Source organism: Coregonus clupeaformis, unplaced genomic scaffold (assembly GCF_020615455.1).
Source record: "Coregonus clupeaformis isolate EN_2021a unplaced genomic scaffold, ASM2061545v1 scaf0076, whole genome shotgun sequence".
In the NCBI taxonomy this organism is placed as follows: domain Eukaryota; kingdom Metazoa; phylum Chordata; class Actinopteri; order Salmoniformes; family Salmonidae; genus Coregonus; species Coregonus clupeaformis.
In genome coordinates, this window is record NW_025533531.1 from 232,260 (window position 1) to 253,330 (window position 21,071).

At 44.5% G+C, this 21,071-nt stretch overlaps 1 protein-coding gene across 2 annotated transcripts in view; it reads left to right on the forward strand.

The window, feature by feature from the left end:
• The window catches only part of LOC121555406 (periostin), a 103,885-nt gene that overhangs the window by 51,989 nt on the left and 30,825 nt on the right, over positions 1–21,071 (forward strand). For both annotated transcript variants that reach the window (XM_041869235.2, XM_041869236.2), the window contains exons 8-13: positions 5,693–5,905; positions 9,959–10,093; positions 10,587–10,735; positions 19,451–19,587; positions 20,135–20,265; positions 20,852–20,982. In XM_041869235.2, coding sequence (XP_041725169.2) covers positions 5,693–5,905; positions 9,959–10,093; positions 10,587–10,735; positions 19,451–19,587; positions 20,135–20,265; positions 20,852–20,982 — 896 coding nt within the window. The remainder of the gene's footprint in view (positions 1–5,692; positions 5,906–9,958; positions 10,094–10,586; positions 10,736–19,450; positions 19,588–20,134; positions 20,266–20,851; positions 20,983–21,071) is intronic.

The following is a 21,071-nucleotide window of genomic DNA, read 5'->3' on the forward strand; positions in this document are numbered from 1 at the left end:
CCCAAAGCATGATGTTTCCACCCCCATGCTTCACAGTAGGTATGGTGTTCTTTGGATGCAACTCAGCATTCTTTGTCCTCCAAACAGGACGAGTTGAGTTTTTACCAAAAAGTTATATTTTGGTTTCATCTGACCATATAACATTCTCCCAATCCTCTTCTGGATCATCCAAATGCACTCTAGCAAACTTCAGACGGGCCTGGACATATACAGGCTTAAGCAGGGGGACACGTCTGGCACTGCAGGATTTGAGTCCCTGACGGCGTAGTGTGTTACTGATGGTAGGCTTTGTTACTTTGGTCCCAGCTCTCTGCAGGTCATTCACTAGGTCCCCCCGTGTGGTTCTGGGATTTTTGCTCACCGTTCTTGTGATCAGTTTGACCCCACGGGGTGAGATCTTGCGTGGAGCCCCAGATCGAGGGAGATTATCAGTGGTCTTGTATGTCTTCCATTTCCTAATAATTGCTCCCACAGTTGATTTCTTCAAACCAAGCTGCTTACCTATTGCAGATTCAGTCTTCCCAGCCTGGTGCAGGTCTACAATTTTGTTTCTGGTGTCCTTTGACAGCTCCTTGGTCTTGGCCATAGTGGAGTTTGGAGTGTGACTGTTTGAGGTTGTGGACAGGTGTCTTTTATACTGATAACAAGTTCAAACAGGTGCCATTAATACAGGTAACGAGTGCAGGACAGAGGAGCCTCTTAAAGAAGAAGTTACAGGTCTGTGAGAGCCAGAAATCTTGCTTGTTTGTAGGTGACCAAATACTTATTTCCACCATAATTTGCAAATAAATTCATAAAAAATCCTACAATGTGATTTTCTGGATTTTTTTTCTCAATTTGTCTGTCATAGTTGACGTGTACCTATGAAGAAAATTACAGGCCTCTCTCATCTTTTTAAGTGGGAGAACATGCACAATCGGTGGCTGACTAAATACTTTTTTTCCCCACTGTATATTGTTAGAAGGTCCAATATCACAAGCAGAACTTGTTTTATAAGTCATTATTTTCCAAAAAAATACCTTTTCAAATTCTCCTACTGAGTCACATTCAGGTAAGACATTTAGATTTCTATATAAATGTAGTATCAGAAAGAGCAGATTCTGAGGTTCCCAAAACACTTTCCATTGCCAAGTAACTCTCAAAATTGAAGAGATGAGCTCTATTTCAAAACCTTTTTTCAAGAATAACCAGGGTTCCATGCACACTGCAACAGACAGCCTACAGTTACATAAAGTAATGAAAATGCTATTGTGTTATTTGAAATATTAACTTGTTGTAGTCTAATGATACCCAAGTGATTCTGTATGAAATATATTTATTAGACTGTTAGAATGTTGGAGTCAAAGTGACTTCCTTATTGGCAGGAAGGGGGGGGGGGGGTCCAACGAAGCCTTTTCTATTGTTTAAAAAGAGCAGGGTTATCATTAGAGCAGGGTTATCATTAGAGCAGGGTTATCATTAGAGCAGGGTTATCATTAGAGCAGGGTTATCATTAGAGCAGGGTTATCATTAGAGCAGGGTTATCATTAGAGCAGGGTTATCATTAGAGCAGGGTTAATTATAATTATAAATTATATTCCTGTTAATCTGTTCTGATCAAACAATGACATGTTTAAAGCAAATTAAAGTGTCAGTATGTAAACTTAGCATGATGAACAGGAATGACATTTACTCTCACGGGTGGCCAATAAGATCTATCTGTAAAACATGCCCCTAATAAGCCACGCCTACTGAATGTAATCTAAGGATTATTTATTTTTTTAAAGACCCAGCTGCTAGGTCAACCCAGCATGAGAGAAAAAATACCCAACTGATGGTTGTATTAACCCATGTTTGGGTTATCCCAACAACCCAACATGTTGGGCTACTCACGCAACCCAACTGGCTGGGTCAAAATAACCCAACATGTGTTCTGTCCACTATTTAACCAGCGTTGGGTTACCAAATAACCCAACATGTGTTCTGTCCACTATTTAACCAGCTCTGGGTTACCAAATAACCCAACATGTGTTCTGTCCACTATTTAACCAGCACTGGGTTACCAAATAACCCAACATGTGTTCTGTCCACTATTTAACCAGCGCTGGGTTACCAAATAACCCAACATGTGTTCTGTCCACTATTTAACCAGCACTGGGTTACCAAATAACCCAACATGTGTTCTGTCCACTATTTAACCAGCACTGGGTTACCAAATAACCCAACATGTGTTCTGTCCACTATTTAACCAGCGCTGGGTTACCAAATAACCCAACATGTGTTCTGTCCACTATTTAACCAGCACTGGGTTACTAAATAACCCAAATTAAGTAGTTTTTAGCCCATCATGCAGCATAACCAACTAGACCAGGCTGGTCAACCAACATGACCAGCTAGACCAGGCTGGTCAACCAACATAACCAGCTAGACCAAGCTGGTCTACCAACATGACCAGCTAGACCAGGCTGGTCTACCAACATGACCAGCTAGACCAGGCTGGTCTACCAACATGACCAGCTAGACCAGGCTGGTCAACCAACATGACCAGCTAGACCAGGCTGGTCAACCAACATAACCAGCTAGACCAGGGGTTGGCAATCATTTTCGCTCAAGGGCCACATCAGGATTTCAAAATTCAGCTTGACCATTATCCGACCAGCACTGACCAGCATATACCAGCATGGAACAGCTTGACATTTATGCTAGTCTATGCTGGTTTCTTCAGCAGGGAACTCAGAGCCAGCCTGGCCACACACACACTCTGTCTCTGTCTCTGTCTCTGTCTCTGTCTCTGTCTCTGTCTCTGTCTCTGTCTCTGTCTCTGTCTCTGTCTCTGTCTGTCTCTCTCTGTCTCTCTCTCTCTCTCTCTCTCTCTCTCTCTCTCTCTCTCTCTCTCTCTCTCTCTCTCTCTCTCTCTCTCTCTCTCTCTCTCTCTCTCTCTCTCTCTCTCTCTCTCTCTCTCTCTCTCTCTCTCTCTCTCTCTCTCTCTCCCTCTCTCCCTCTCTCCCTCTCTCTCAAACAATGACCTATTTGTGGTTGAAGCTGTTCAACTTTGAGAGAGACCAGGAATAAGCATGTCACCTTGTGGAACCTTATGGAACAACCGACCGCCCATTCTCAACAGACTGACTGTCCCTGGTCTAGTCTGGTCTCAGAGGTGGAGTGCTGATCTGGAATATGTCCGTATAATATTTGTAATTATGATATAAAACGCTAAACTGATCCTAGATCAGCACAGAAAATGTCGGAGTGCTGTCATCCTGTCATCCTGTCATCCTGTCACCTGTCATCCTGTCATCCTGTCATCCTGTCATCCTGTCCTCCTGTCATCCTGTCCTCCTGTCCTCCTGTCATCCTGTCATCCTGTCATCCTGTCATCCTGTCATCCTGTCATCCTGTCATCCTGTCCTCCTGTCCTCCTGTCATCCTGTCCTCCTGTCCTCCTGTCCTCCTGTCATCCTGTCATCCTGTCCTCCTGTCCTCCTGTCATCCTGTCATCCTGTCCTCCTGTCATCCTGTCCTCCTGTCCTCCTGTCCTCCTGTCATCCTGTCATCCTGTCCTCCTGTCCTCCTGTCATCCTGTCCTCCTGTCCTCCTGTCATCCTGTCATCCTGTCATCCTGTCCTCCTGTCCTCCTGTCCTCCTGTCCTCCTGTCCTCCTGTCATCCTGTCATCCTGTCATCCTGTCATCCTGTCCTCCTGTCATCCTGTCCTCCTGTCATCCTGTCCTCCTGTCCTCCTGTCATCCTGTCATCCTGTCATCCTGTCCTCCTGTCCTCCTGTCCTCCTGTCCTCCTGTCATCCTGTCATCCTGTCATCCTGTCATCCTGTCATCCTGTCCTCCTGTCCTCCTGTCCTCCTGTCATCCTGTCATCCTGTCATCCTGTCATCCTGTCATCCTGTCATCCTGTCCTCCTGTCATCCTGTCCTCCTGTCCTCCTGTCATCTGTATCCTGTCATCCTGTCATCCTGTCATCCTGTCATCCTGTCATCCTGTCCTCCTGTCCTCCTGTATCCTGTCCTCCTGTCCTCCTGTCCTCCTGTCATCCTGTCATCCTGTCCTCCTGTCCTCCTGTCATCCTGTCATCCTGTCCTCCTGTCATCCTGTCCTCCTGTCCTCCTGTCCTCCTGTCATCCTGTCATCCTGTCCTCCTGTCCTCCTGTCATCCTGTGTCCTCCTGTCATCCTGTCATCCTGTCATCCTGTCCTCCTGTCCTCCTGTCCTCCTGTCATCCTGTCATCCTGTCATCCTGTCCTCCTGTCCTCCTGTCCTCCTGTCCTCCTGTCATCCTGTCATCCTGTCATCCTGTCATCCTGTCATCCTGTCATCCTGTCCTCCTGTCATCCTGTCATCCTGTCATCCTGTCATCCTGTCATCCTGTCATCCTGTCCTCCTGTCATCCTGTCCTCCTGTCCTCCTGTCATCCTGTCATCCTGTCATCCTGTCATCCTGTCATCCTGTCATCCTGTCCTCCTGTCCTCCTGTCCTCCTGTCATCCTGTCCTCCTGTCATCCTGTCATCCTGTCCTCCTGTCCTCCTGTCCTCCTGTCATCCTGTCATCCTGTCCTCCTGTCCTCCTGTCATCCTGTCCTCCTGTCCTCCTGTCATCCTGTCATCCTGTCCTCCTGTCCTCCTGTCCTCCTGTCCTCCTGTCATCCTGTCATCCTGTCATCCTGTCATCCTGTCCTCCTGTCCTCCTGTCCTCCTGTCCTCCTGTCATCCTGTCATCCTGTCATCCTGTCATCCTGTCCTCCTGTCCTCCTGTCATCCTGTCCTCCTGTCATCCTGTCCTCCTGTCCTCCTGTCATCCTGTCATCCTGTCCTAGTCTGGTCTGGTTTGGCTGGAAGGATGAATGGGAGGATGGCCTCTGATAGTTTAAACTGCAACAGTCATCATGGCTGTTTTCCGTATCTGACGAAGGCCTTGAGGCCGATACGTAAAGCTTAATAAAGAGCAGTGATACTAGCAAGAGCAGTGATACTATGAAGAGCAGTGATACTATGAAGAGCAGTGATACTAGCAAGAGCAGTGATACTAGCAAGAGCAGTGATACTATGAAGAGCAGTGATACTATGAAGAGCAGTGATACTAGCAAGAGCAGTGATACTAGCAAGAGCAGTGATACTATGAAGAGCAGTGATACTAGCAAGAGCAGTGATACTAGCAAGAGCAGTGATACTAGCAAGAGCAGTGATACTATGAAGAGCAGTGATACTAGCAAGAGCAGTGATACTAGCAAGAGCAGTGATACTAGCAAGAGCAGTGATACTATGAAGAGCAGTGATACTATGAAGAGCAGTGATACTAGCAAGAGCAGTGATACTAGCAAGAGCAGTGATACTAGCAAGAGCAGTGATACTATGAAGAGCAGTGATACTATGAAGAGCAGTGATACTAGCAAGAGCAGTGTGTGGGTTTCTCCTTTTTCCGTATCCGATAGCGTAAAACACCAGTCATCATCGTCCCTGGAGTCTTCTGTGTTCCATAAATCTAAGTTTACCTATCATTCTCTCTCCCTTTCCCCAGCCTTGATGACCGTCAACAGTCAACCCCTTTTGTTCACTTTTGTTGTACAGGTGATCTAACCCTTTTCTATTTTCCCCTCTCTCTTTCCTTACCTCTCTCTCGCCCTCTCTCTCGCCCTCTCTCTCGCCCTCTCTCTCGCCCTCTCTCTCTCTCTCTCTCTCTCTCTCTCGCCCTCTCTTCTGTAGCCCTGGTGAACTACCACCTGTTGAACAGTGTGCAGTGCTCTGAGGCCATCATGGCAGGCTCTGTGTACGAGACAGCAGAGGGAAGCGCCATCGAGATCAGCTGTGACGGAGACAGCCTGACGGTCAACGGTATCAAGATGGTCCTGAAGAAAGACATTGTCACCACCAACGGAGTGATCCACCTCATCGACCAGGTCCTCATACCTGACTCGGGTAAGTCTTGTTCCCATGACGATAACCTTTCACATAATGTAGTAGTCCTCAGTGCAAGAAACTGCAAGGGATTCAACATTTCCCTAATCCAAAATACAACCCCCTAACTCAATCAATCAATCAAATGTATTTTAAAGGAGTAAACCACACTCAGTGGTGTAAAGTACTTAAGTAAAAATACTTTAAAGTACTACTTAAGTAGTATCTGTACTTTACTTTACTATTTATATTTTTTGACAACTTTTACTTTTACTTAACTACATTCCTAAAGAAAAAAATTGTACTTTTTTACTCCATGCATTTTCCCTGACAACTAGAAGTACTTGTTACATTTTGAATGCTTAGCAGGACAGGGAAATTGTCAAATTCATGCACTTATCAAGAGAACAGGTGGTCCTCCCTACTGCGGACTCACTAAACACAAATGCATCTTTCGTAAATAATGTCTGAGTGTTGGAGTGTGTCCCTGGATATCCATACATTTTAAAAACAAGAAAATGGTGCGGTCAGCTTTGCCCCTTTACCCCAACCTACATGTACATATTGCCTCAATTACCTCGACTAACCTGTTCCCTGCACATTGACTCGGTACCGGTACCCCCTGTATATACTGTGGCCTCGTTATTACCTGGACTAACCTGTTCCCTGCACATTGACTCGGTACCGGTACCCCCTGTATATAGCCTGTATATTGACTCGGTACCGGTACCCCCTGTATATAGCCTGTATATTGACTCGGTACCGGTACCCCCTGTATATAGCCTGTATATTGACTCGGTACCGGTACCCCCTGCATATAGCCTGTATATTGACTCGGTACCAGTACCCCCTGTATATAGCCTGTATATTGACTCGGTACCGGTACCCCCTGTATATAGCCTGTATATTGACTCGGTACCTGTACCCCCTGTATATAGCCTGTATATTGACTCGGTGCACGGTACCCCCTGTATATAGCCTGTATATTGACTCGGTACCGGTACCCCCTGTATATAGCCTGTATATTGACTCGGTACCGGTACCCCCTGTATATAGCCTGTATATTGACTCGGTACCTGTACCCCCTGTATATAGCCTGTATATTGACTCGGTACCGGTACCCCCTGTATATAGCCTGTATATTGACTCGGTACCGGTACCCCCTGTATATAGTCTGTATATTGACTCGGTACCGGTACCCCCTGTATATAGCCTGTATATTGACTCGGTACGGTACCCCCTGTATATAGCCTGTATATTGACTCGGTACCGGTACCCCCTGTATATAGTCTGTATATTGACTCGGTACCGGTACCCCCTGTATATAGCCTGTATATTGACTCGGTACCGGTACCCCCTGTATATAGCCTGTATATTGACTCGGTACCGGTACCCCCTGTATATAGCCTGTATATTGACTCGGTACCGGTACCCCCTGTATATAGCCTGTACATTGACTCGGTACCGGTACCCCCTGTATATAGCCTGTACATTGACTCGGTACCGGTACCCCCTGTATATAGCCTGTACATTGACTCGGTACCGGTACCCCCTGTATATAGCCTGTACATTGACTCGGTACCGGTACCCCCTGTATATAGCCTGTACATTGACTCGTGCACGGTACCCCCTGTATATAGCCTGTACATTGACTCGGTACCGGTACCCCCTGTATATAGCCTGTATATTGACTCGGTACCGGTACCCCCTGTATATAGCCTGTATATTGACTCTGTACCGGTACCCCCTGTATATAGCTGTATATAGCCTGTATATTGACTCGGTACCGGTTCCCCCTGTATATAGCCTGTATATTGACTCGGTACCGGTACCCCCTGTATATAGCCTGTATATTGACTCGGTACCGCGGTACCCCCTGTATATAGCCTGTATATTGACTCGGTACCGGTACCCCCTGTATATAGCCTGTATATTGACTCGGTACCTGTACCCCCTGTATATAGCCTGTATATTGACTCGGTACCGGTACCCCCTGTATATAGCCTGTATATTGACTCGGTACCTGTACCCCCTGTATATAGCCTGTATATTGACTCGGTACCGGTACCCCCTGTATATAGCCTGTATATTGACTCGGTACCGGTACCCCCTGTATATACTGTAGCCTCGTTATTGTTATTTTATTGTGTTACTTTAGTTTATTTAGTACATTTTTCTTAAAACTGCATTGTTGGTTAAGGGTTTGTAAGTAAGCATTTCACATTAAGGTCTGCATCTATTTTATTCGGTGCATGTGACAAATACATTTTGATTTGATTTGATTAATATAAGGAATTTTAAATGATTTATACTTTTACTTTTACTTTTGATACTTAAGTATATTTTTGCAATTACATTTACTTTTCATACTTAAGTATATTTAACTTTTAGACTTTTACTCATGTAGTATTTTACTGGCTGACTTTCACTTTCACTTGAGTAATTTTCTTTTAAGGTATCTTTACTTTTACTCAAGTATGACAATTGGGTACTTTTTCCACCACTAACCACACTATCACAGTACGCCCAGAACATTGCTCTGAGAACTAGAAGTAGTGATACAATATCTCCGTTTCGAGGTAGGAAGCCTGGTGTGGTATCAGTCAGTCACATACAGGAACCAACCATGCTTATATGGCTTGTTTGTGTAGCAGTATAAAGTCTAAATTGAGTTTCTAGAACCATCTGATGTTTTTCAGATCTACTGTACATGCTTAGGGTTTATGGTTAATTTGAGACTGGGCTGAAATGCTTGGCAAACTGATGTTTGTGTTGTTGTTGTTGTTACCTGATGTTTATGTGTTGTTGTTGTTGTTGTTGTTACCTGATGTTTATGTGTTGTTGTTGTTGTTACCTGATGTTTATGTGTTGTTGTTGTTGTTACCTGATGTTTATGTGTTGTTGTTACCTGATGTTTATGTGTTGTTGTTGTTGTTACCTGATGTTTATGTGTTGTTGTTGTTGTTGTTGTTGTTACCTGATGTTTATGTGTTGTTGTTGTTGTTACCTGATGTTTATGTGTTGTTGTTGTTACCTGATGTTTATGTGTTGTTGTTGTTGTTGTTACCTGATGTTTATGTGTTGTTGTTGTTGTTACCTGATGTTTATGTGTTGTTGTTGTTGTTACCTGATGTTTATGTGTTGTTGTTGTTGTTGTTACCTGATGTTTATGTGTTGTTGTTGTTGTTACCTGATGTTTATGTGTTGTTGTTGTTGTTACCTGATGTTTATGTGTTGTTGTTGTTGTTGTTACCTGATGTTTATGTGTTGTTGTTGTTGTTGTTGTTACCTGATGTTTATGTGTTGTTGTTGTTGTTGTTACCTGATGTGTATGTGTTGTTGTTGTTGTTGTTACCTGATGTTTATGTGTTGTTGTTGTTGTTACCTGATGTTTATGTGTTGTTGTTGTTGTTACCTGATGTTTATGTGTTGTTGTTGTTGTTACCTGATGTTTATGTGTTGTTGTTGTTGTTGTTACCTGATGTTTATGTGTTGTTGTTGTTGTTGTTACCTGATGTTTATGTGTTGTTGTTGTTGTTACCTGATGTTTATGTGTTGTTGTTGTTGTTACCTGATGTTTATGTGTTGTTGTTGTTGTTACCTGATGTTTATGTGTTGTTGTTGTTGTTGTTACCTGATGTTTATGTGTTGTTGTTGTTGTTGTTGTTACCTGATGTTTATGTGTTGTTGTTGTTGTTGTTACCTGATGTTTATGTGTTGTTGTTGTTGTTACCTGATGTTTATGTGTTGTTGTTGTTGTTACCTGATGTTTATGTGTTGTTGTTGTTGTTGTTACCTGATGTTTATGTGTTGTTGTTGTTGTTGTTACCTGATGTTTATGTGTTGTTGTTGTTGTTACCTGATGTTTATGTGTTGTTGTTGTTGTTACCTGATGTTTATGTGTTGTTGTTGTTTTTACCTGATGTTTATGTGTTGTTGTTGTTGTTGTTACCTGATGTTTATGTGTTGTTGTTGTTGTTACCTGATGTTTATGTGTTGTTGTTGTTGTTGTTACCTGATGTTTATGTGTTGTTGTTGTTGTTACCTGATGTTTATGTGTTGTTCCGCTCAAAGCCAAGGAGGTGATGGAGCTAGTTGGTGAATCCCAGAGCACCTTCAGAGACATGGTGTCAGAGCTCGGCCTATCAGCTGCCATGAAGCCAGAGACAGAGTACACTCTATTGGCTCCCCTCAACCCTGCTTTCTCTGGTGAGTACACTCTATTGGCTCCCCTCAACCCTGCTTTCTCTGGTGAGTACACTCTATTGGCTCCCCTCAACCCTGCTTTCTCTGGTGAGTACACTCTATTGGCTCCCTCAACCCAACTTTCTCTGGTGGGCACGTTCTATTGGCTCCCTCAACCTACATAGCACACAATAACCTAAGCACTACTAGAGATATTGGATATGCAAATGTATAGTGTATTTAAGGTTTAAAAAGGCTTCTAAAGTTTGTAATATCCACTTTAAAATGTCAAACTTGATTTGCCCTAAAGAAAAATCTATCAACCCCCTCAAAACATGTCCATTAATTATAATCCACAGAACAATTCACATTTCCTTTTGCTGTAGGATTATTTACTGCTGTGAAAAACTGGATCAAATGAAGATACGGCATCTGTATATGTCCCTTGTATTCCAGATTAGATTATGTCTTTAGACCAGAGCCTGTCACCTTACCTGTGTGTGTGTGTGTATTCCAGATGAGGTGATGTCTTTAGACCAGAGTGTGCTGAAGGTGATCTTGGAGAACCACATTCTGAAGTTAAAACACAAGCTGAGTGAGCTCTACAATGGACAGCTGCTGGAGACCATCGCTGGAAAACGACTACGCGTCTTCATCTATCGTACTGTGAGTGGGAGAAAGTGTGTGTGTGTGGAGGGGGGTGTGTGTGTGTGTGTGTGTGTGTGTGTGTGTGTGTGTGTGGAGGGGGGGGGGGGGTGTGTGTGTGTGTGTGTGTGTGTGTGTGTGTGTGTGTGTGTGTGTGTGTGTGTGCATGCGTGCGGCAGAGTCTGGTAAAATCAGGGGGAGTGGTGTGTGTCTCTTTCTTAACAACAGCTTGTGCTCAATCTTTAATATTAAGCAAGTCTAATGATTAGCTGTAGACCACACTATTTACCAAGAGAGTTTTCATCCATATTTTTCATAGCTGTCTATTTACCACCACAAACCGATGCTGGCACTAAGACAGCACTCAACCAGCTGTATAGGGCCATTAGCTGTATAAGGCCATTAGCTGTATAGGGCCATTAGCTGTATAGGGCCATTAGCTGTATAGGGCCATTAGCTGTATAAGGCCATTAGCTGTATAGGGCCATTAGCTGTATAGGGCCATTAGCTGTATAGGGCCATTAGCTGTATAAGGCCATTAGCTGTATAAGGCCATTAGCCGTATAGGGCCATTAGCTGTATAGGGCCATTAGCTGTATAAGGCCATTAGCTGTATAGGGCCATTAGCTGTATAGGGCCATTAGCTGTATAGGGCCATTAGCTGTATAAGGCCATTAGCTGTATAGGGCCATTAGCTGTATAGGGCCATTAGCTGTATAGGGCCATTAGCTGTATAGGGCCATTAGCTGTATAGGGCCATTAGCTGTATAAGGCCATTAGCTGTATAGGGCCATTAGCTGTATAGGGCCATTAACTTGAGAGCTTCAAGTTCCTTGGTGTCCACATCACCAACGAACTATCATGGTCCAAACACACCAAGACAGTCGTGAAGAGGGCACGACAAAGCCTATTCCCCCTCAGGAGACTAAAAAGATTTGGCATGGGTCCTCAGATCCTCAAAAAATTCTACAGCTGCACCATCGAGAGCATCCTGACTGGTTGCATCACCGCCTGGTATGGCAACTGCTTGGCCTCTGACCGCAAGGCACTACAGAGGGTAGTGCGTACGGCCCAGTACATCACAGGGGCAAAGCTCCTGCCATCCAGGACCTCTATACCAGGCGGTGTCAGAGGAAGGCCCTCAAAATTGTCAAAGACTCCAGTCACCCTAGTCATAGACTGTTCTCTCTGCTACCGCACGGCAAGCGGTACCGGAGTGCCAAGTCTAGGTCCAAAAGACTTCTCAACAGCTTCTACCCCCAAGCCATAAGACTCCTGAACAGCTAATCATGGCTACCCGGACTATTTGCACTGCCCCCCACCCCATACTTTTTACGCTGCTGCTACTCTGTTAAGTATTTATGCATAGTCACTTTAACTCTACCCACATGTACATATTACCTCAACTACCTCAACTAGCCGGTGCCCCCGCACATTGACTATGCAACGGTACCCCCCTGTATATATAGCCTCCCTACTGTCACTTTATTCTATTGTATATATAGCCTCCCTACTGTCACTTTATTTTTACTTCTGCTCTTTTTTTCTCAACACTTTTTTGTTGTTGTTTTATTCTTACTTTTTTGTTTAAAATAAATGCACTGTTGGTTAAGGGCTGTAAGTAAGCATTTCACTGTAATGTCTGCACCTGTTGTATTCGGCGCATGTGACCAATAAAATTTGATTTGATTTGATTTGATTTGATTTGATTTGATTAGCTGTATAGGGCCATTAGCTGTATAGGGCCATTAGCTGTATAGGGCCATAAAAGCAAACAAGAAAATGCTCATCTAGAAGCGGCTCTCCTAGTGGCCAGTGATTTTAATGCAGGGAAACTGAAATCCGTTTTACCTCATTTCTACCAGCATGTCACCTATGCAACTAGAGGGAAAAAAACTGTAGATCACCTTTACTCCACAAACAAAGGCGCATACAAAGCTCTCCCCCGCCCTCCATTTGGCAAATCAGACCATAACTCCATCCTCCTGATTCCTGCTTACAAGCACCAACTAAAGCATGAAGTACCAGTGACGCTCTCAGTACGGAAGCGGTCCAACAAAGCAGATGATGAGCTGCAGGACTTTTTCACTAGCACAGACTGGAATATGGTCTGGGATTCATCCGATAACATTGAGCAGTTTACTACATCAGTCACTGGCTTCATCAATAAGTGCATCGACGACGTCGTCCCCACAGTGACCGTACGTACGTACCCCAACCAGAAGCCATGGATTACAGGCAACATCTGAACTGAGCTAAAGGGTAGAGCTGCCGCTTTCAAGGAGCGGGTCTCTAACCCGGACGCTTATAAGAAATCCTGCTATGCCCTCCGACAAACCATAAAACAGGCAAAGAATCAATACAGGACTAAGATCGAATCATCGTACACCGGCTCTGATGCTCGTCGGATGTGGCAGAACTTGAAAACTATTACAGACTACAAAGGGAAACCCAGCCGCGAGCTGCCCAGTGACACAAGCGTACCAGACGAGCTAAATGCCTTCTATGCTCGCTTCAAGACAAGCAACACTGAACCATGCATGAGAGCACCAGCTGTTCCTGACGACTGTGTGATCACGCTCTCCGTAGCCGATGTGAGTAAGACCTTTAGACAGGTCAACATTCACAAGGCCGCAGGGCCAGTTGGATTACCAGGAAGCGTTACTCAGAGCATGGTCTGACCAGCTGGTAAGTGTCTTCACTGACATTTTCAACCTCTCCCTGACCCAGTCTGTAATAGCTGCATGTTTCCAGCAGACCACCATAGTCCCTGTGCCCAAGAACACCAAGGTAACCTGTCTAAATGACTACCGCCCCATTGCATTCACATATGTAGCCATGAAGTGCTTTGAAAGGCTGGTCATGGCTCACATCAACACCATCATCCCAGAAACCCTGGATCCACTCCAATTTGCATACCGCCCCAACAGTTCCACAGATGACACAATCTCTATTGCAGTCCACACTGCCCTTTCCCACCTGGACAAAAGGAACACCTACGTGAGAATGCTGTACATTGAGTACTGCTCAGTGTGCAACACCATAGTGCCCTCTAAGCTCATCACTAAGCTATGGACCCTGGGATTGAACACCTCCCTCTGCAACTGGATCCTGGTCTTCCTGACAGGCCGCCCCCAGGTGTTGAGGGTAGGCAACATCACATCCGCCACGCTGACCCTCAACATAGGGGCCCCTCAGTCCCCTCCCTTACTCCCTGTTCACCCACACATTCATGGTCGCGTACGACTTCAACACCATCATTAAGTTTTCAGACGACACGACAGAGGTAAGCCTGATCACAGACAACGATGAGACAGCCTATAGGGAGGAGGTCAGAGACCTGGCAGTGTGGTGCCAGGACAACAACCTCTCCCTCAATATGGGCAAGACAAATGAGCTGAACGTGGACTACAGGAAATGGAGGGCCGAACACGCCCATTCACTTCGACGGGGCTGTAGTGGAGCGGGTTGAGAGTTTCAATTTCCTCGGTGTCCACATCACTAAGGACCTATCATGCTCCAAACAAACCAACACAGTCGTGTAGAGGGCACGACAACGCCTATTCCCACTCAGGTGGCTGAAAAGATTTTACATGGGCCCTCAGATCTTCAAAAAGTTATACAGCTGCACCATTGAGAGCATCCTGACTGGTTGCATCACTACCTGGTATGGCAACTGCACATCCTCCGACCACAAGGCACTACAGAGGGCAGTGCGTACGGCCCAGTACATCACTGGGGCCGAGCTTCCTGCCATCCAGGACCTCTATACCAGGCGGTGTCAGAGGAAAGGCCAAAAAATGGTCAAAGATCCAGCCACCCAAGTAATGGACTGTTCTCTCTGCTACCGCATGGCAAGTGGTATCGGAGTGCCAAGTCTGTGACCAAAAGGCACCTGAACAGCTTCTACCCCCAAGCCATAAGACTTCTGAACAGTTAATCAAATGGCTACCCGGACTATTTACATTGACCCCATTTATTATTAATTTCTCTATGTATACTCAGTAGACTAGGGGTCTCCAACCTTCTCGAGCATGAGAGCTAATTTTAAAAAATGAAGCATAGCTTATAGCTTTCAAATCTGCCCATTCTACTCTTCTCCTCTCTCCTCAACTCTTCACCGGGTCCTTCGTGGACAGGAGAAAGTAGTGCACTATGTGTTCTGTCAATATACCGGGTCAAATAATGATTAATTAATTAACAACTCTATGGGGGACCCTATATAAAAAATAAAGGTATCCAAAATTATGTTTGATATTTTCCCACATTATGTTTTCTCCGTTTAATTTTTACTGGTTTTAGATTTTTTTTTGGATTTTCACTCTCAGAGTTACAATAGTTCATAGAGAAACAACAAAATTGGATGTTCTGAGTCGAAGTCCATATAGTCACAGGAAATAGCGGTTCTGAGGGTGCTGCAGCACTTCCTGAACAATCTGAATAAAAATACAATATTAATAAAAATACAAATGTCTAATAAAAAAAATATATATTCTCATAAAAGTAGTGCACTGGTCTGAATTATATTATGTATTTTATAAATGTCTGTGGAATGCGGTAGACCAGAGTCACAGAATGAAATGAAAATCTACTTTACTGAATAGTAAAGAAACAAGCAAAACCTCCAACACAGGGAGGAGCAAACTGCTCAGAAACAACACTCGTAACAAGTAACAAATACGCACAACACACAGTGGGAGGGAACAGGTTAAATAGGGAAGGACATACAGTGGGGAAAAAAAAGTATTTAGTCAGCCACCAATTGTGCAAGTTCTTCCACTTAAAAAGATGAGAGAGGCCTGTAATTTTCATCATAGGTACACGTCAACTATGACAGACAAAATTAGGAAAAAAATTACAGGCCTCTCTCATCTTTTTAAGTGGGAGAACTTGCACAATTGGTGGCTGACTAAATACTTTTTTCCCCCACTGTATGTCATTGGCCCAGCTTGACCGCACAGTGGCCAGCTGGAAACATTACCGTGGTCCTCAGCTATGATGGGGATTCACATGCAGCTTTTAACCTTTTATTGCAGTGGGCTAAATCAGGGTCATATAGAGTGTTTCTTGGTAGTCTTAAACAAATCTACTTTGAAACAAAAGTATACACCTCACACACATGGTTATGGGCTTAAAAAAAGAAGACACCTGTACCATGTCAGATATAGAGTTTAAATGTATTTCATTTGGAGTTTGTATTTATTATGGATCCCCATTAGTTCCTGCCAAGGCAGCAGCTACTCTTCCTGGGGTTTATTATGGATCCCCATTAGTTCCTGCCAAGGCAGCAGCTACTCTTCCTGGGGTTTATTATGGATCCCCATTAGTTCCTGCCAAGGCAGCAGCTACTCTTCCTGGGGTTTATTATGGATCCCCATTAGTTCCTGCCAAGGCAGCAGCTACTCTTCCTGGGGTTTATTATGGATCCCCATTAGTTCCTGCCAAGGCAGCAGCTACTCTTCCTGGGGTTTATTATGGATCCCCATTAGCTCCTGCCAAGGCAGCAGCTACTCTTCCTGGGGTTTATTATGGATCCCCATTAGTTCCTGCCAAGGCAGCAGCTACTCTTCCTGGGGTTTATTATGGATCCCCATTAGCTCCTGCCAAGGCAGCAGCTACTCTTCCTGGGGTTTATTATGGATCCCCATTAGTTCCTGCCAAGGCAGCAGTTACTCCTCCTGGGGTCCAGCAACATTGAGGCAGTTATATACAATAAAAAATATTACATTTACATTACATTTAAGTCATTTAGCAGACGCTCTTATATTTTTAGAGTATATTTTAAATTTTCATTTGTTTTATATATATATATATCTATCTATATATTATTAGAAAAAAAATCGTGGGGGGGGGGGGGTAGAAGGTTTACTTTTATACTATTCCAAGTATTCCTTAAAGAGGTGGGGTTTCAAGTGTCTCCGGAAGGTGGTCAGTGACTCCGCTGTCCTGGCGTCGTGAGGGAGCTTGTTCCACCATTGGGGTGCCAGAGCAGCGAACAGTTTTGACTGGGCTGAGCGGGAACTGTGCTTCCTCAGAGGTAGGGGGACCAGCAGGCCAGAGGTAGAAGAACGCAATGCCCTCGTTTTGGTGTAGGGACTGATCAGAGCTTGAAGGTAAGGAGGTGCCGTTCCCCACACAGCTCCGTAAGCAAGCACCATGGTCTTGTAGCAGATGCGAGCTTCAACTGGAAGCCAGTGGAGTGTACGGAGGAGCGGGGTGACGTGAAAGAACTTGGGAAGGTTGAACACCAGACGGGCTGCAGCGTTCTGGATGAGTTGTAGGGTTTAATGTCACAGGCAGGGAGCCCAGCCAACAGCGAGTTGAGGTAATCCAGACGGGAGATGACAAGTGCCTGGATTAGGACCTGTGCCGCTTTCTGTGTAAGGTAGGGTCGTACTCTGCAAATGTTGTAGAGCATGAACCTACAGGATCGGGTCACCGCTTTGATGTTAGCGGAGAACGACAGGGTGTTGTCCAGGGTCACGCCAAGGTTCTTTGCACTCTGGGAGGAGGACACAACGGAGTTGTCAACCGTGATGGCGAGATCATGGAGCGGGCAGTCTTTCCCCAGGAGGAAGAGCAGCTCCGTCTTGCCGAGGTTCAGCTTGAGATGGTGATTCAACATCCACACTGATATGTCTGCCAGACATGCAGAGATGCGATTCGCCACCTGGTTATCAGAAGGGGGAAAGGAGAAGATGAATTGTGTGTCTTCTGCGTAGCAATGATAGGAGAGACCATGTGAGGATATGACAGAGCCAAGTGACTTGGTGTATAGAGAGAATAGGAGAGGGCCTAGAACTGAGCCCTGGGGGACACCAGTGGTGAGAGCACGTGGTGCGGAGACAGATTCTCGCCACGCCACCTGGTAGGAGCGACCTGTCAGGTAGGACGCGTTCCAAGAGTGAGCCGCGCCGGAGATGCCCAACTCGGAGAGGGTGGAGAGGAGGATCTGATGGTTCACAGTATCAAAGGCAGCAGATAGGTCTAGAAGGATGAGATGAGAGCAGAGGAGAGAGAGTTAGCTTTAGCAGTGCGTAGAGCCTCCGTGACACAGAGAAGAGCAGTCTCAGTTGAATGACAAGTCTTGAAACCTGACTGGTTTGGATCAAGAAGGTCATTCTGAGAGAGATAGCAGGAGAGTTGGCTATAGACGGCAAGCTCAAGAGTTTTGGAGAGAAAAGAAAGAAGGGATACTGGTCTGTAGTTGTTGACATCGAAGGGATCGAGTGTAGGTTTTTTGAGGTGGGGTGCAACTCTCGCTTTCTTGAAGATGGAAGGAACATAGCCAGCGGACAAGGATGAGTTGATGAGCGAGGTGAGGTAAGGGAGAAGGTCTCCGGAAATGGTCTGGAGAAGAGAGGAGGGCATAGGGTCAAGCGGGCAGGTTGTTGGGCGGCCGGCGGTCACAAGCCGTCAAATATTACATGACATTACATTTCATATTACATGACATTACATTACATATTACATGACATTACATTACATATTACATGACATTACATTACATATTACATGACATTACATTACATATTACATGACATTACATTACATATTACATGACATTACATTACATATTACATGACATTACATTACATATTACATGACATTACATTACATATTACATGACATTACATTTCATATTACATGACATTACATTACATATTACATGACATTACATTTCATATTACATGACATTACATTTCATATTACATGACATTACATTACATAAGACTTTTCACAACACATTAGGTGTGTTCCCTCAGGCCACTACTCTACTACCACATATCTACAATACAAAATCCATGTGTATGTGTGTGTAGAGTGAGTGTGTTAGCATCTGTATGTGTGTCTGTGTGTTTGGATCCCAATATTACTCTTTATATACATCACAGAAGACTGAAATATAACAAAGATGTTTGACATAGAAACACTGGACTTTCTGAGAGAATGATGAAATCATGAAAAATATGAATAACATTCCACCCATGAGGTCATTTGACTGCAGGAAAGGGCTACCTGGCCTTTAGGTCCCCTCTCTCTCTCTCTCTCTCTCTCTCTCTCTCTCTCTCTCTCTCTCTCTCTCTCTCTCTCTCTCTCTCTCTCTCGCTCTCTCTCTCTCTCTCTCTCTCTCTCTCTCTCTCTCTCTCTCTCTCTCTCTCTCTCTCTCTCTCTCTCTCTCTCTCTCTCTCTCTCTCTCTCTCTCTCTCTCTCTCTCTCTCTCTCTCTCTCTCTCTCTCTCTCTCTCTCTCTCTCTCTCTCTCTCTCTCTCTCTCTCTCTCTCTCTCTCTCTCTCTCTCTCTCTCAATTCAAAGGGCTTTATTGGCATGGGAAACATATGTTTACATTGCTAAAGCAAATAGAATACACAATAATCAAAAGGGAAATAAACAAGGGAAACATTAGTGAACATTAAACTCACAAAAGTTTTGAAAGAATAAAGACATTTCAAATGTTATATTATTGGTTATGTACAGTGTTGTAACAATGTGCAAATAGTTTAAGTATGAAAGGGAAAATACATCTCTCTCTCTTGATTGGTTGGATGGTTGGATGGATGGATGGATGGATGGATGGATGGTTGGATGGATGGATGGATGGATGGATGGATGGATGGATGGTTGGATGGTTGGATGGTTGGATGGATGGATGGATGGATGGATGGATGGATGGATGGATGGATGGATGGATGGAATTGATTGATTGATTGATTGATTGATGTATCTCTATCTTTAGGCTGTGTGTATAGAGAATGCCTGCATGGTGCGGGGCAGTAAAGAGGGCAGCAACGGAGCTCTTCACCTGATGACGTCTCTCATCAAACCAGCTCAGACCACCATCTACGAGGTTCTCATGGCTGACGGACGCTTCAAGTAAGGACACCCAAACCAACATGTTCATTTGACACTATGGTCATATCTTGAGACTCAGACTATTGGTATCAATAAAAGATTTGTGTGAAACGTTGTTAGGTGTATAGCCAAGGACATCACATAATTTAGACGTCAATATTAGACGTTTGGCCAGGTGCCTTGAATGTAGAATAATGACCTATTTTGCACTCACCAAATGTTTTTTTTTTTTATTGTAAAAAATACTGTAACCATGCAGAATTAATGCGGTCAAAAATAGGTCAAAAATAAACCGTAAGATCTTGTTGGTATATCTTGATTCCATCATGGTTATCTTTATGTTCCATCAAGACAACCATTTTCAAGACTTCTTATTGAAATAAATACTCACCGTTTCTCTCTGCGCTCTCAATGATTGATTGGGTGATTAACTAAGTGATGATTGATTGGATTATTGATTTATTGACTGATTTGTTGATTGATTGATTGGTTGATTGATTGGTTGGAACATTGATCGATTTTTGATTGGTTGGTTGAATGATTGTGCTCTCTATGTATCTGTCTGTAGCATCTTCCTGTCCCTGATGGAGAGCGCAGGTATGACAGAGCTGTTGAAACAGGACGGGTCCTACACCGTGTTCGCACCAACAGACCAAGCCTTCGACGGGCTCACAGAACAGGACGTTACCCTGCTCACCAGTTAGTACCCCATCTCTTTTTTCATTCTTCATTCACTTACAACATAGGACAGGAGCCAGCAATGTAGAGGATGCCTGCTGGCGAATTCAGTGCTTCCACCTGTTAGTTTCTTTGAGTTCAGTGCTTTCCTCCTGTCCAGTTATTTCAGTTCAGTGATTTTTACCTGTCCAGTTCTTTGATTTCAGTGTTTTTATACCTGTCCAGTTCTTTGAGTTCAGTGCCTCCTCCTGTCCAGTTCTTTGAGTTCAGTGCTGTCACCTGTCCAGTTCTTTGAGTTCAGTGCTGTCACCTGTCCAGTTCTTTGAGTTCAGTGCTGTGACCTGTCCAGTTCTTTGAGTTCAGCGCCTCCTCCTGTCCAGTTCTTTGAGTTCAGTGCTGTGACCTGTCCAGTTCTTTGAGTTCAGTGCTGTCACCTGTCCAGTTATTTGAGTTCAGTTTCTCCTCCTGTCCAGTTCTTTGAGTTCAGCGCCTCCTCCTGTCCAGTTCTTTGAGTTCAGTTCATAAAATGAGTTGTAAGTAGTACAGGGAGTCACTGTTGAGATACATATTTGTGTAACTCCTGTTTCTTGTGTGACATCATCATTAGGCGACGTGAACGCCCTGCGGAACATCCTCCTGTACCACTTCAGTAACGGAGTGTTCATCAACGGCGGACTGGAGGGAGGGGTCACCAACCTGCTCAAGTCCATGCAGGGAAGGAACCTGCAAGTGCTGTCTGTACGTACACTAAACCATTCTCATTCTCTCTCTGTACGTACACTAAACCATTCTCATTCTCTCTCTGTACGTACACTAAACCATTCTCA